The sequence below is a fragment of the Osmerus eperlanus genome, chromosome 3, assembly GCF_963692335.1.
Source record: "Osmerus eperlanus chromosome 3, fOsmEpe2.1, whole genome shotgun sequence".
In the NCBI taxonomy this organism is placed as follows: Eukaryota; Metazoa; Chordata; class Actinopteri; order Osmeriformes; family Osmeridae; genus Osmerus; species Osmerus eperlanus.
Genome location: NC_085020.1, coordinates 3818611 through 3833447, shown reverse-complemented (window position 1 = coordinate 3833447; position 14837 = coordinate 3818611). Strand labels below are relative to the sequence as shown.

General features: G+C 50.8%; 1 protein-coding gene across 1 annotated transcript in view; it reads left to right on the top strand.

The window, feature by feature from the left end:
* Positions 1 to 13816, top strand: part of LOC134016964 (guanine nucleotide exchange factor DBS-like) — a 38772-nt gene extending 24956 nt beyond the window's left edge. The window contains 29 exon segments of the mRNA XM_062456210.1: positions 7 to 118; positions 257 to 364; positions 731 to 845; positions 1140 to 1152; positions 1155 to 1187; positions 1190 to 1257; positions 1987 to 2178; positions 2447 to 2638; positions 3014 to 3173; positions 3892 to 3956; positions 4213 to 4295; positions 4499 to 4565; positions 5005 to 5120; positions 5259 to 5328; positions 5557 to 5649; positions 6119 to 6211; positions 6343 to 6468; positions 6822 to 7043; positions 7196 to 7288; positions 7360 to 7438; positions 8191 to 8245; positions 8440 to 8555; positions 8974 to 9066; positions 9803 to 9877; positions 10609 to 10689; positions 11088 to 11197; positions 11545 to 11657; positions 11818 to 11918; positions 12414 to 13816. Of these exon segments, the coding sequence (XP_062312194.1) occupies positions 7 to 118; positions 257 to 364; positions 731 to 845; positions 1140 to 1152; positions 1155 to 1187; positions 1190 to 1257; positions 1987 to 2178; positions 2447 to 2638; positions 3014 to 3173; positions 3892 to 3956; positions 4213 to 4295; positions 4499 to 4565; positions 5005 to 5120; positions 5259 to 5328; positions 5557 to 5649; positions 6119 to 6211; positions 6343 to 6468; positions 6822 to 7043; positions 7196 to 7288; positions 7360 to 7438; positions 8191 to 8245; positions 8440 to 8555; positions 8974 to 9066; positions 9803 to 9877; positions 10609 to 10689; positions 11088 to 11197; positions 11545 to 11657; positions 11818 to 11918; positions 12414 to 12493 (2924 nt within the window). The 3' untranslated portion in view covers positions 12494 to 13816.
* Positions 13817 to 14837: the final 1021 nt, after the last annotated feature.

The following is a 14837-nucleotide window of genomic DNA, read 5'->3' as shown; positions in this document are numbered from 1 at the left end:
GGACAGCCCAGGCTTTGCAGACGTTTGGGACAGAGCTGGCAGAGACCGAGCTGCCCAACAACATCCAGGCCACCTCCAAGAGCTGCCAAACACACACCAGCAAGAGGGACAGGATGAGGTGGGCTTACTGGAACAACACACACACACACACACACTGACCCCAGACTCAGTCATCGTTAGATTTATTGCTAAATTTGTGTGTGTGTGTCCTCTGTGTGTGTGTGTGTGTGTGTGTGTCAGGATGACATGCTGGTAGCTCTGGGCAGGGCAGCATGTTGCTGGAGAGCATCAACGAGCCTGTGGTCAGAGACCCTGACCACAACATGAACCAGGACGAGCTGGAGAACCTGGCCACCGTGCAGAGGTCAGAACCCAGCACCTAGAACCTAGGAACGCTGCACAGCCTAGACCGTCGCTGTTGAACTCTGAAGTTGCAGTTATCAGAAGTGGACATCACTTTGGCAGTAATCAATTTACCAGTTAGTTAGAGCCCAAAACATTTATGTTCTTCTCCTTTCTCCTCCCCTCCCTCCTCCTCCCCTCCACCTCCTCCTCCCTCCCTCCTCCTCCCCTCCACCTCCTCCTCCCCCTCCCTCCTCCTCCCTCCACCTCCTCCTCCCCTCCCTCCTCCTCCCCTCCACCTCCTCCTCCCTCACCTCCTCCTCCCCTCCCTCCTCTCCCTCCACCTCCTCCTCCCTCCTCCTCCCCTCCACCTCCTCCTCTCCCCCAGACTGCTGTCTCAGCTAGATGAGACAGAGCGAGCGTTTGATGAGTTCTGGGCTCGACACCAGACCAAGCTGGAGCAGTGTTTGCAGCTGCGCCACTTTGAACACAGCTACCGAGAGGTACACACCTGCCTCTCACACACCTGCCTCTCACACACCTGCCTCTCACACACCTGCCTCTCACACACCTGCCTCTCACATATCAATACCGTAAATGAAAGTCTACGAGGTGCGCTTGATTTAAGTCACAGTCTCTGTTTTGGTGGCAGCTCTGATTTTCTCTGCTTTTGATCAGTCGAATCAAGTGTACCCCACGTAATCCTGCTTTTGTAAGAGAAAGAGAAGATCATACCGGCGTAGGATCTAGTCTTGGCGGACGCGTTCCCAACGGCTGTTGCCATGGTGATGTTGCAGGTGCGGGCGCTGTTGAGCAGGTTTCTGAGAAGCTGATGGCGTTCTCCGAGGTGGGATAAGCCCCGCCCACGCCGACCACATATTCAGAGAGCTGATCAACCACGAGGAGAAAGCTTGTGTAAGAACACTGACCTACACATACACACACACGCACACACAATGATGTTTCCAAGCACACTTGGTCTAGATGTTGTGATATGATCACCCCTTAATCATCATCATCACTATCTCTCCCTGTCTGTGTCTACCGTCCCTTCTCTCTGACTGCATCCTCCTTCCATCACTCCGTTCTCCCTCACCTTCCCTCCCCTCTCCCTCCCCTCTCCCTCCCCTCTCCCTCTTCCTCCCCTCTCCCTCCTCTTCCTTCCCTCTCCCTCCCCTCTCCCTCTTCCTTCCCTCTCCCTCCCTCTTCCATCCCTCTCCCTCCCCTCTCCCTCCCTCTTCCTTCCCTCTCCCTCCCTCTTCCTTCCCTCTCCCTCCCCTCTCCCTCCCCTCTCCCTCTTCCTTCCCTCTCCCTCCCTCTTCCATCCCTCTCCCTCCCCTCTCCCTCCCTCTTCCTTCCCTCTCCCTCCCTCTTCCTTCCCTCTCCCTCCCTCTTCCTTCCCTCTCCCTCCCTCTTCCTTCCCTCTCCCTCCCTCTTCCTTCCCTCTCCCTCCCCTCTCCCTCCCCTCTCCCTCTTCCTTCCCTCTCCCTCCCTCTTCCATCCCTCTCCCTCCCCTCTCCCTCCCTCTTCCTTCCCTCTCCCTCCCTCTTCCTTCCCTCTCCCTCCCCTCTCCCTCCCCTCTCCCTCTTCCTTCCCTCTCCCTCTCCCTCTCCCTCTACCTCTCCCTCTTCCCTCCCTCTGCAGGAGGTTCTGGATCAGGCCCTGGCTCTGGCTCAGCAGGGGGACGAGTTGATCCAGAAGTCCCACTACGCCGAGGATTCCATCCAGCCCAAATGCAGCGAGCTCCGAGCCGTCAGCGAGGATTTCAGCGGCCGTCTGAAGGCCAAGAAGGAACACCTCCTCAAGGCCATTGAGCTGCACCACAACCTGGAGAGGGTGAGGGGAAAACACACACACACACTATACATGGACATGAATACACACAAAATAGTGACAGTCTCTGACTGTCTCCCTCTCTCCCCCCATCCCTCTTTCCCTCTCTCCCCCATCCCTCTCTCTCCCCCCATCCCTCTCTACCTCCCTCCCCTCATCCCTCTCTCCCTCTCTCCCCCATCCCTCTCTCCCTCTCTCCCCCCATCCCTCTCTCCCTCTCTTCCCCCATCCCTCTCTCCCTCCCTCTCCTCATCCCTCCCTCCCTCTCCAGGCATCTAAGTGGTGTGATGATGGCATCTACCTGCTGGCCTCCCAGCCAGTGGACAAGTGTCAGTCCCACGAGGGGGCGGAGTCAGCCCTGCGCGAGCTGGAGCGTTACCTGGATACGGCGGAGCAGAACACGCTGGCGGACCAGGACTCTGTCGCCAGGGACTACCAGAGCATCCTCAGCCAGGAGTTCAGGGTGAGGACGTCTTCCCAGCCACGACCCTCTCAACCTCAAACACTGTTACTAGCACTGTGCTAGTCCCTACTGTTAGTAACTGCCACCCTATCATTACTGATACCCTACAGTAATGTACCTGCCTGCTAAGATACGCTAAGATGATGTACATCAACCTGATCTGAGCTGCCAGTATTTCGGCTTTCTCTCTCTCTCGCTCTGAAATACACTTGAACATACAGCATCCCTAACGTGAAGCATAAGCCTTTATCAGGCCCACTGAAAATAAGGTGTTTTTCATGCCATCAGTCATGTTCTGGACGCGTTAGAACCACAGGAGGGGCGTCTAGTGCACGTGTCTCTGATGCCCCCTCCTCTCCCCTCCTCTCCCCTCAGGACCAGGTGGAGAAGCTCCTGCTGAAGCAGGTGTCCATGCAGGAGATGTTTGACAAGAGGAGGGTGAGTCTGAAGAAGCTGGCTGCCAAGCAGACCAGACCAGTGCAGCCTGTGGCCCCCAGACCTGAGGCCTTCATCAAGTCTCCTCTCACATCACCAGGTGAGCTGGCCCTCACACACACACACACACCTGATACCCCTTTTATAACACAAACCTGATAGTCAGAGAGGCAGGTGTGTGAGAGGCAGGTGTGTACCTCTCGGTAGCTGTGTGTGAGAGGCAGGTGTGTGAGAGGCAGGTGTGTGAGAGGCAGGTGTGTGAGAGGCAGGTGTGTGAGAGGCAGGTGTGTACCTCTCGGTAGCTGTGTGTGAGAGGCAGGTGTGTGAGAGGCAGGCGTGTGAGAGGCAGGCGTGTGAGAGGCAGGCGTGTGAGAGGCAGGCGTGTGAGAGGCAGGTGTGTTAGAGGCAGGTGTGTACCTCTCGGTAGCTGTGTTCAAAGTGGCGCAGCTGCAAACACTGCTCCAGCTTGGTCTGGTGTCGAGCCCAGAACTCATCAAACGCTCGCTCTGTCTCATCTAGCTGAGACAGCAGTCTGGTGGAGAGGAGAAGGTGGAGGGGAGGAGGAGGGAGGAGGAGGTGGAGGGGAGGAGGAGGGAGGAGGAGGTGGAGGGGAGGAGGAGGTGGAGGGGAGAAGAACATAAATGTTTTGGGCTCTAACTTATAACACACACACCTGATACTCCTTATAACACACACACACACACACTGATCATTGAGTGTTATATGAGAACTTTCTCATATTTCGCACACACACCTGGCCAGCCCTCTCCCCTCTCACCTCCTCTCCCCTCCTCTCCCTCTCCCCTCCTCTCCCCCAGCACACAGAGTCCAGCCTGAGAAGACCAGCATAGATGAATCAGACAACGCAGTCGGCTGTAAAACAGTAAGCAGTCATACTTTGTTCTAGAGCTTCTTGCGCTACATTAATCTATGCAGGTTTCTGCTCTCTGTGTGTGTGTGTGTGTGTGTGTGTGTGTGTGTGTGTGTGTGTGTGTGTGTGTGTGTGTGTGTGTGTGTGTGTGTGTGTGTGTGTGTGTGTGTGTGTGTGTGTGTGTGTGTGTGTGTGTGTGTGTGTGTAGCTGCCAGTGCAGGTGTACCAGCTCCTGTAGTTCTTCATGCCAGTGTGTGTGTGTCCTCAGGGGGAGGGGCTACAGCGGAGTGACAGCACCAGCAGACACGCCTCCCTGTCAGAGGAGGAGGAGAACCTGGCTGTTCTCAGGAGGTGAGTGGACCGCTGGTCCAGGGGAGGGGCTGGGCCAATCACACTGCAGGATCAGGACTCGAATTTAAATCATCATAAACATCAGCCTCCCTTACAGCATAGAGATACTATAGGTTCATTATTTACTGTATATGTGTATATACAGTGGGACTGCTGGAAGTCTTGTAGCTCACCTCACTCACCTGCTGGCTGTTGTTCTTCAGACATGTGATGAACGAGCTGCTGGAGACAGAGAGAGCCTACGCAGAGGAGCTCCTGTGTGTGCTGCAGGTACACACACACACACACACATGCAGCAGGTACACACACACACACATGCTGCAGGTACACACACACACACACACACGCACGTGCAGCAGGTACACACACACACACACACACACATGCAGCAGGTACACACACACACACACATGTAGCAGGTACACACACACACACACACACACACACGTGCAGCAGGTACACACACACACACACACACACACGTGCAGCAGGTACACACACACACACACACGTGCTGCAGGTACACACACACACACACGTGCAGCAGGTACACACACACACACACACACATGCATCACTGGGTCTGTCTCCATAGGTGTCTCCATGGAGTAACAGCTGAAAGAATACATACACAATGGGACCATTACCATATGAATATGGTATTTTTCACTGCCTTATCTGACTGACTGTGTGTGTGTGTGTGTTCCAGGGCTATGCCTCTGAGATGGACAACCCCTCCATGGCCCACCTCATCCCAGGCCCGCTGCAGAACAAGAAGGACGTGCTGTTTGGCAACATGTCTGAAATCTACCTCTTCCACAAGAGGTGACACAGCTCCCCCTGGTGGCCAGCCATCACACTGGGACTGATGTGTCTTCCTGATGCACCATACCCCATGTAAACTATTCACATCATTCCGTCTCCCTTCCTTTTTTTCCTTCCATACTCTGTCTGTCCCTTTAGGACGTTCCTAAGAGAGTTGGAGCAATACACGGACTGTCCTGAGTTGGTGGGACGCTGTTTCCTGGAGAGGGTGAGGACGATGGATGGATATAGAGATGGAGATAGAGATGGATGGATGGATAGAGATACAGATGGAGATAGAGATGGATGGATGGATAGATAGAGATGGATGGGTGGATAGATAGAGATGGGTGGATATGTGTGTATACAAAGAATGAAACAAGCCAGTGGCCTCCTGTGCCTTCAGGAGGGAGATGTGAGTGATGTGTTGTGACTCCCTGTGTTGCTGCTGTGTCAGATGACAGACCTGCAGATCTATGAGCAGTACTGCCAGAACAAGCCTCGCTCAGAAAGCCTGTGGAGAAGCTGCTCCGACTGCGCTTTCTTCCAGGTAGGGGAGCCCGACACACACACACACACACACCACAAACACACACACACACCACAAACACACACACACACACACCACAAACACACACACACACACACCACAAACACACATGACACAAACACACACACACACACCACAAACACACACACACACATACCACACACACACACACACCACAAACACACACACACACACCACAAACACACACACACACACACCACAAACACACACGACACAAACACACACACACACACCACAAACACACACACACACACACACATACCACACACACACACACACACACCACAAACACACACACACACAAACACACCTGCACACAAAAAATCCTCCCAACACACTTTTCTTTAAGATTAAGAAAATCATATTAAACGGCCACATCCTCAGTTATAAACCAAACAGCTGTGGCGGTCCCATGTGAAGCCGTCCTGACAGTGTGATGTGTCACCAGGAGTGTCAGAAGAAGCTGGAACACAAGCTGGGGCTGGACTCCTACCTGCTGAAGCCTGTCCAGAGGATCACCAAGTACCAGCTGCTGCTCAAGGTACCAGACACCACGCCTCCACGCTGCCCTCCGGCTGCATGCTTACCCACACACTCATCATGGTGTGTGTGTGCGTGTGTGTGTGCGTGTGTGTGTGTGTGTGTGTGTGTGTGTGCGTGTTCGTGCTCCAGGAGATGCTGAAGTACAGTAAGGGCTGTGAGGGCACTGAGGACCTGCAGGAGGCTCTGACCTCCATCCTGGGCATCCTGAAGGCCGTCAACGACTCCATGCACCTCATCGCCATCACCGGATACGAGGTCAGGAGCCCTGACACGGCACACGGAACAGTGACATAGCATACGGAACAGTGACACAGCACACGGAACAGTGACACAGCACACGGAACAGTGACACAACACGCGGAACAGTGACACAGCACACGGAACAGTGACACAGCACACGGAACAGTGACACAGCACACGGAACAGTGACACAACACGCGGAACAGTGACACAGCACACGGAACAGTGACACAGCACACGGAACAGTGACACAGCACACGGAACAGTGACATGGCACACACAAAACGATAGTGTACTCATCCATTTAATTCAGACTGTCCATGAGACAACATCACCATGACCTCTGACCCCATCCTCCTCTCTGATAGGCCAACCTGTCGGACCTGGGCCGTCTCCTGATGCAGGGCTCGTTCAGCGTGTGGACGGAGCACAAGAAGGGCCACGCCAAGGTCAAGGACCTGGCGCGCTTCAAGCCCATGCAGAGGCACCTGTTCCTGCACGAGAAGGCCCTGCTGTTCTGCAAGAGGAGGGAGGAGAACGGGGAGGGCTATGAGAAGGCCCCCTCCTACAGCTTCAAACAGAGCCTGAACGTGAGACGCTTTGAGACACGGGCCGCCTCGGGCTCCGAGCACTAAACAATATCATCGTGCCTTTGTGGACATAAACATTTATTGTAAGTCTGGAGGTAAATGTTTTAATCTGTCTGTGTGTGTGTTTGTCTGTCTGTGTGTGTGTTCTCCAGATGAGTGCTGTAGGCATCACAGAGAACGCCAAGGGAGACAACAAGAAGTTTGAGATCTGGTGCAACTCCAGAGAGGAGGTCTACATTGTACAGGTACACACACACACACACACACATAACACACACACGTGATGTAGATGAGAATACTGAACCTTGTGTTGCAGGCGCCCACGGCGGAGGTGAAGACCACATGGGTGAACGAGATCCGGAAGGTTCTTACCACACAGCTGGAAGCCTACAGAGGTACGACCACTGGTACACACACACACCCTAGATACAGTATATACATGTACCTCTAGTCTCTGTGGTTCCGTGTGGTTCCCTGTACTTCTCTGTGGTTCCCTGTACTTCCCTGTGGTTCCCTGTACTTCTCTGTGGTTCCCTGTACTTCTCTGTAGTTCTCTGTGGTTCCCTGTACTTCTCTGTGGTTCCCTGTACTTCTCTGTGGTTCCCTGTACTTCTCTGTGGTTCCCTGTAGTTCTCTGTGGTTCCCTGTAGTTCTCTGTGGTTCCCTGTACTTCTCTTTAGTTCCCTGTACTTCTCTGTGGTTCCCTGTACTTCTCTGTGGTTCCCTGTACTTCTCTGTGGTTCCCTGTACTTCTCTGTGGTTCCCTGTACTTCTCTGTGGTTCCCTGTACTTCTCTGTGGTTCCCTGTACTTCTCTGTGGTTCCCTGTACTTCTCTGTGGTTCCCTGTACTTCTCTGTAGTTCTCTGTGGTTCCCTGTAGTTCTCTGTGGTTCCCTGTACTTCTCTTTAGTTCCCTGTAGTTCTCTGTGGTTCCCTGTACTTCTCTGTGGTTCCCTGTACTTCTCTGTGGTTCCCTGTACTTCTCTGTGGTTCCCTGTACTTCTCTGTAGATCCCTGTACTTCTCTGTAGTTCCCTGTACTTCTCTGTGGTTCCCTGTACTTCTCTGTAGATCCCTGTACTTCTCTGTAGTTCCCTATACTCACAGCTTCCCGGATGTGGCTCCTCCCCCTCCGTGTGTTTCAGAAGCCAGCCAACAGAGGGTGTCAGACCAGGTGTTCCAGTTCCCCCCCGTCAGCCTCAGGTGAGTCACCCCTCAGGTCCGAATGGCAAGTCAGGGTTGACTCCCGCGTTATCTTCTGTCCCCAAAATGGCCGACTCCCCTGGCCTGGCTCCCCTGCGGAGGAACAGGGGTTCAGCTCTGTCATGGCGTGAGCTGTGGGTCGCCTGCTCTCCTGCAGTCTGTGTTGACCTGACGGACTCTCCTGTCTCTTCCAGTCCTTTCAAGACGGGCCAGAGAAGCTTCAAGAAGGGAGACGAGAGGAAGGGAGAGCCAAGCAGCCCTGATGCCAACTCCTCCTCCTGCTCCCCGAAGTCCTTGGAGAAAGGAAAAGGTGAGGAGAGAGAGGACTGAGCTAGAGAGAGGGAACTACTTCCTGATATCTTCCCCCTTTCACCTGCCAGCAGATCTCAACCCCTAGTCTCACCTTTGTTTCTTCTGTTCCAACAAATACTTGTTTTTCATTCTTTCTGATGGTATGACTAATCTGTATTTTTTCCTCTCCCCCCCCCCCCCCTTGCCTGCATCGTCGCTCACTGTTCAATTCGCCATTTGCATTCTTCTTTTATAAAATCGACACCATTCTCTTTTCTTCCTCCCTTTTTTCTCTCCATCGTGTCACCTCTTCTCTCCGTTCCCCCTCTGTACCTCCTTCTACATCTCTCTGTTTCTCTCGCTATTCTCCCACACTCCCATCTCCTCCTCTCACCTCCTTCCCTCCCTCTCCTTTTCTTCCCTCTCTCCTGGGCCAGATGAGGCAGTGACCAGCCCAACATATGACAGGGCCGCCTCGGTTAAAAAGCGTTTTACCTTGCAGGGCTTCAGCAATCTCAAGGGGCAGAGAGGTAATAGCCCAACCAACCCACCAGGGGGAATCAAAACCCTATTAGCATCCGGTACTCAATATACCCGCATTATTCATCATGTCATTTGAACCATGCAACTAAACTGTCATTGTTTGTGGGTCCAAGATGGACCATAGTCATAGTTCGGGGAGAAGGGAAAAGTTGTTTGTATGCGATTAGTTGATGTGATTGTGAGCTAGTGTGTGGGAGACCGGATACATAAGCTCTTAGTGAGGTCCAGTTCCCAGATTAGGGGGAGTGGCTTTGTGAGGTCATCAAATCAGAGGTCACATGTGCATGCTTCCTTCCTCCCACAGAGCCCTCCCCATCTGACGACAAAAGCTTAACTTTACCATGATGCCCTACTCTCCACCAGGTACCCCCGACAAGCTTAGACAAAATATCAGAGGGGGGTCTAGTATAGAATGATCCATAGAACACAGAACTAGGACTAAAGTATGTAGACAATACTTCATTGTAGAAACAGTCTGTGTTAGAGAGAGTCATTATCATGATGTGGTCCTCTAGTTTGCAGTTGGTGTCTGTTTGTATGCCATGTTCAGAAATCCATGTACAGTAGCTCTACATTTGTAGGAACTTTCCATCTCTCAACCGCACTAAGTCAAATGTTTTTTCCGCTTGTTCTTTTTCCCCCTATTCATCTGTCTACCCTGTCCTGCTGTTCCTGTTCTGATCTCTCTCCTCCCTCTATCCCCCCGGTTCCTCCCTCTGGCAGGCTCTCTCTCCAGCCCCGACCACAAGACCAAACGGCACGAGATAAAGAGCGACCCCACGCCGTTCGGCTTCAAAGGTAGTCTGACAGAACCTGTGGACCCTCTTGGGGAGAGCAGAACCTGGGGGCCTCTCAGGGGAGGGCAGAACCTGGGGCCTCTCAGGGGAGGGCAGAACCTGGGGCCTCTCAGGGGAGGGCAGAACCTGGGGCCTCTCAGGGGAGGGCAGAACCTGGGGCCTCTCAGGGGAGGGCAGAACCTGGGGCCTCTCAGGGGAGGGCAGAACCTGGGGGCCTCTCAGGGGAGGGCAGAACCTGGGGCCTCTCAGGGGAGGGCAGAACCTGGGGCCTCTCAGGGGAGGGCAGAACCTGGGGCCTCTCAGGGGAGGGCAGAACCTGGGGCCTCTCAGGGGAGGGCAGAACCTGGGGGCCTCTCAGGGGAGGGCAGAACCTGGGGGCCTCTCAGGGGAGGGCAGAACCTGGGGGCCTCTCAGGGGAGGGCAGAACCTGGGGGCCTCTCAGGGGAGGGCAGAACCTGGGGGCCTCTCAGGGGAGGGCAGAACCTGTGTTCGTACATCTACATGTTATGGCTTTAGCACCAGCAGTCTATGACTTTTAGCCTCTGTTGGCTACAAGATGATAGTTGGTGTGTACAACTGAAACTCTTCTGGGTCACCTTGAGAGAGTCCTCCCTGTCACATAGTTGACATGCAGCACAGTACACAGGCGAGGCGTATCCTGGGTAGGCGAGTGAAAGTGGTGGTAGATGTACGGAGGCGTGCTCCAGAGAGTGACTGGCTGTGTTTCCTCAGACGCTGGCCCAGAATCTCGCCTCCTCCTGGGCAGAGTTAGGTGGTTCAGCACCTCTAGTCTCTTACAGGTCCGGAGGAAAGGTACAGTGTGCATGCCGAACGCGAGGTGTATGGGCACTGCACTGATATTGTTGGTGTGAGGCTTCACCTGTGTGGCACTATGGGGCTGTTACCGTGGATCCTTAACATCCTCACCCTCCTTCACGTCTTCGCTGAAACAACCCCTACTCCTTAAACACACACATTCCATGCACTACTACATCTCGATAACTACTTAGAAAGATTGAGATGTCAATGCCAAACCCTTTCCAAAAGCAAATAAAACCAGTCATGGTGTGCATGTGATCCTGGGTCCCTGGAGTAGCTAGGAGGGCTGTGAGTGGTCTCCCTGGTGATCTCCTGTGTGTGTGTGTGTGTGTGTGTGTGTGTGGTAGGATAATTGAAAATCTAACACTATTGTCCTGCTGTTGCTGCTCTAGGCTGGACAAAGGCTTCACTCTCATTGGACGCTTCGGAGGAGAATGACGGTTATTCCAGCGCTGAGGATCCAATGAACTCCGACCCTGAGGATGAGAACAGAAAGAAAGTGGTCAGTTACCCAGCATGCCTGCTGGTGCGTCAGTGTGTGTTAGTGTGTGTGTGTAAGAGAGAGAGTGAAAGACAAAGCAAGTTAGAGAGGTTTCATTATACATGGGTGGGATATTCACCCACTGTTTGGAAACGGCTCATTTGTACCTCCCCTTTTTATTGAAGAAAATTATATTTTATTTCAAGGCCGGATCCTCAGTTATTAAAAAAATGCTGTCCCAACCACATCTGAAAACAAATCTATGTTCCTGAAGAGATCAGTTTAAATAATGAGGTTGTTTCAAGGAATATTTCTGTCAACGCAATCGTACAACAGCTCACCAGTACTCTCCTCTCTCCCGCCACCAGACCGCTGGGAAATACACGGTTGTGTCTGACTACGAGAGGGCGGGGTCTCAGGAGCTGTCAGTCAAGAGTGGAGACCTGGTGCAGCTGGTCAAGAAGGGGGAGGAGGGACAGTGGTAAGAACTATTTTTCCTGTACTGTGATTGGCCTTCAATGATTCCCCTTCCTGGTTGTGGTTCTGAGGATGAATGATGTATTATGTATTCATGATTTATGGTATTTTAAGGTATTAGCTGAACCAATGTATGGCGTATGTTTATGCTGTTGTGCCTGTAGGTTTGTGCGTAACCTGAAGACCAGTAAGGAGGGCTGGCTGCCTGCTGCCAACCTGCTCACGGTCATAGAAGAGTCCAAGTCCTGCCAGTCCCTCAGCTCAGGTGGGACACACACACACTCAGACTTGTGTGTGTGTGTGTATATATATGTTTCAGTGTTTCCCCTAGGTTTACTGCTTTTTGGGGGGGGGGGGGGGGGGGGGGGGGACGACCATGTAGAGACAGAAATGACATGCCGTCGTGTAAATAAGATAAATAACATAAGGCCAATTAGTTTGATTAATAAAAGAGCAAGCTATAGACCGGTTTTATAGAAAAGGTAACCTTAAATGACTTATTTTGTGATTAGGCGCTATATATAAAAAATAAAATATTATTTTTTTTTACGATTTTTTTAAAAAATTTGTATTAACTTGACCTTCCAGGTGGGGCGGGGGTTCCCTAATATAATGGTAGGGGAAACACTGTTTTTATGTGTGAAAGACCCAACAACACATATTAGTGTACATACAGTATGTCAACCTATATGTGCTCATGTGTCTTATCTTGTGCTGGCCAACCCTCAAAACTGTGGGTGTGTGTGTGTGTGTGTTCCAGAGGGCAGTGGTTCAGGGAACCTCAGTGCGTCCTCCAGCTGTAGTGAAACCTACACCAGCTACTCTGACATCAAGCCCTGACTCCTCCACCTGCCCCAGGACCCAAGCTCTGCACCTCCCGCCTCCACCCTGAGCCCTGAAGCACCGCCCCGAGGCATCGCCCCTAGGCTGCCTCAGCCAGATGTACTGTGATAGCACTTTCTCTTTAACTGCAGAACCCCCCCCCCCCCCACACACACACACACACTACTCCCTCAAAGCCAATCAGATTAGCAGAATGCTGGTCAGCTGCTACAATTGTGTTTATCAACGAACTGATGACAACCTCCCATCCATGGATGTATATCATAGAAGTTACCTGTTCTGACATGATCCAAAACCATGCTGTGATGTCCCCTATAAAAGAGCATCCACGAAAATACTGTAATGCGGGCTGGAATCACGTTGCACTTTCTACAAAGTGAACTTTGGCGCCCCTGTGGTTAAATGGTAATCACACTGTCGCTGGATGGAGTTGTAGATTAGCGGATATCCTTCGGAGCGGGACTGTAAGCAAGTTGATTGTAGAAGATCTTTGAGTTAGGCCAGTAGTTTAAGCATCTCAATGGCGTCTACAGCTTAGTTTTGGTCTGTGACGTAGATTCCTATCTGCACACGCGAAACACTGCATTTAAAATGTAGTTGTAAATAAAATTGTAACTATGAATGATATGGAAAATAGACAAGGTTTAAGATTTCAGATTGTTGCTCTAAGAGTGTCAGTCGCTGCGGTAACCAACCGTATTTTCCCCTCCTCGTGCAACGTGTGTATATTTGAATGAATGAGAGGAAGGGGAAGCAATATTGTCGCTGTCTTTTCTATGACTGAGGCATCTGTCGTCTAAGTTGCCATCCGCTTCTCTTTATCACGTCTCTGTCATTTGTCTTTTTCTTGTTCAAAACATTTCACTTTTGTTTTAAAAAGCTATTTGCATTGATATATTGGCTGGCAACTGCTTTTTCTTCATTTTACTTTCTAAACTGTCGTTTTACATCTGTGATGTGTCCATCACAAATTAAACTGACATTAAAAGTTATGTGATACGACTATTACATTGAAACAGTTTAGCCATTGTATTTGTGTAAAAAACAACAAGAAAATCCATATTGTGAACAACTCAGAAACCAGTGTAGGTTTAACTTATTACAAAGGCCATGTTATGTATGTATTGTAGATAATGTTCATTATCATCACCAGATGTTTATGAAATCGGAGATGTTCTATTGTATATTAAGATTCACAACAGTTGTGAATGTATTGGTCAGTCAGTTGTTGTTGTTTTTTTTTATAAAGGACTTGTAGTAATAAACATTATTTTCTTGTCTTGTTTGATCGAAATTATCCAATAAAAGTCAAATACGGTGGCCGAGACGTGTCGAAGGAACTGCACATTACATTACATTTACATTTAGTCATTTAGCAGACGCTCTTATCCAGAGCGACTTACAGTAAGTACAGGGACATTCTCCCCGAGGCAAGTAGGGTGAAGTGCCTTGCCCAAGGACACATTTTGCACGAACGGGAATCGAACCAACAACCTTCTGATTAATAGCCCGACTCCCTAACCGCTCAGCCATCTGACCCCCCCCCCCCCACCCCCCCCCCACCCCCCCCCCACCCCCCCACCGTAACTGTGGCATGACTGGGGATGGGGCACAGTGACATTAGTGGAGATGAAAGGCAAAGCTGGTCGAAAGGAGGAAGTCACATGATTTTCCACCTGGCCAATCACATGGTCGTAACACACCCTTGTGTTTGGCCAGAAGTAAAACAAAGAAAAATTCCATGGGATTTTTCAAGAATTACCGTATTTTTCGTTGGAAAATTGTGGAAAAGTTGTAAAATCCGCCTTTTGTATATGCCGCACCCCACTCCTCTTTTTATATGACAGACTTTCACTTCCCCCACATAACGATTAGGTCAGCATCACACCTACGTCAGTTCTTTGGGGTAAAATTGTGGTATAATTTTATTTTATTATTTTATTTCCTAAAAATACGGTAATGAAAATGTATGGGAATTAACAGTAGGCCTACTGGGGAATTTGAGTTAATATGCACTTAATGTACTTCTAGGACTACTCCACTTGCACTTACAAAACATTTTTTTAGATGTTATCTCCTTGTTACACTGTCATTACACTACACTGTTGTTACGTTGTTGCCAGCGTAACACTATAACAGATGTGCAATTCATGAGAATGAATTAGGCCTATTCTTCATGTGCAGAATAAACAACAGAAATAAAAGTAATTGCTTAATTCATGTAAGCCTATGTCTGTTAACAAATAATGTAACTTTTTAAATATTTTTGGCATAGAGAAAGCAGTGACCACAGTTCAGTTTATTTGGCAACTGGCCAAAGACAACGATCTTACCAGTCTGT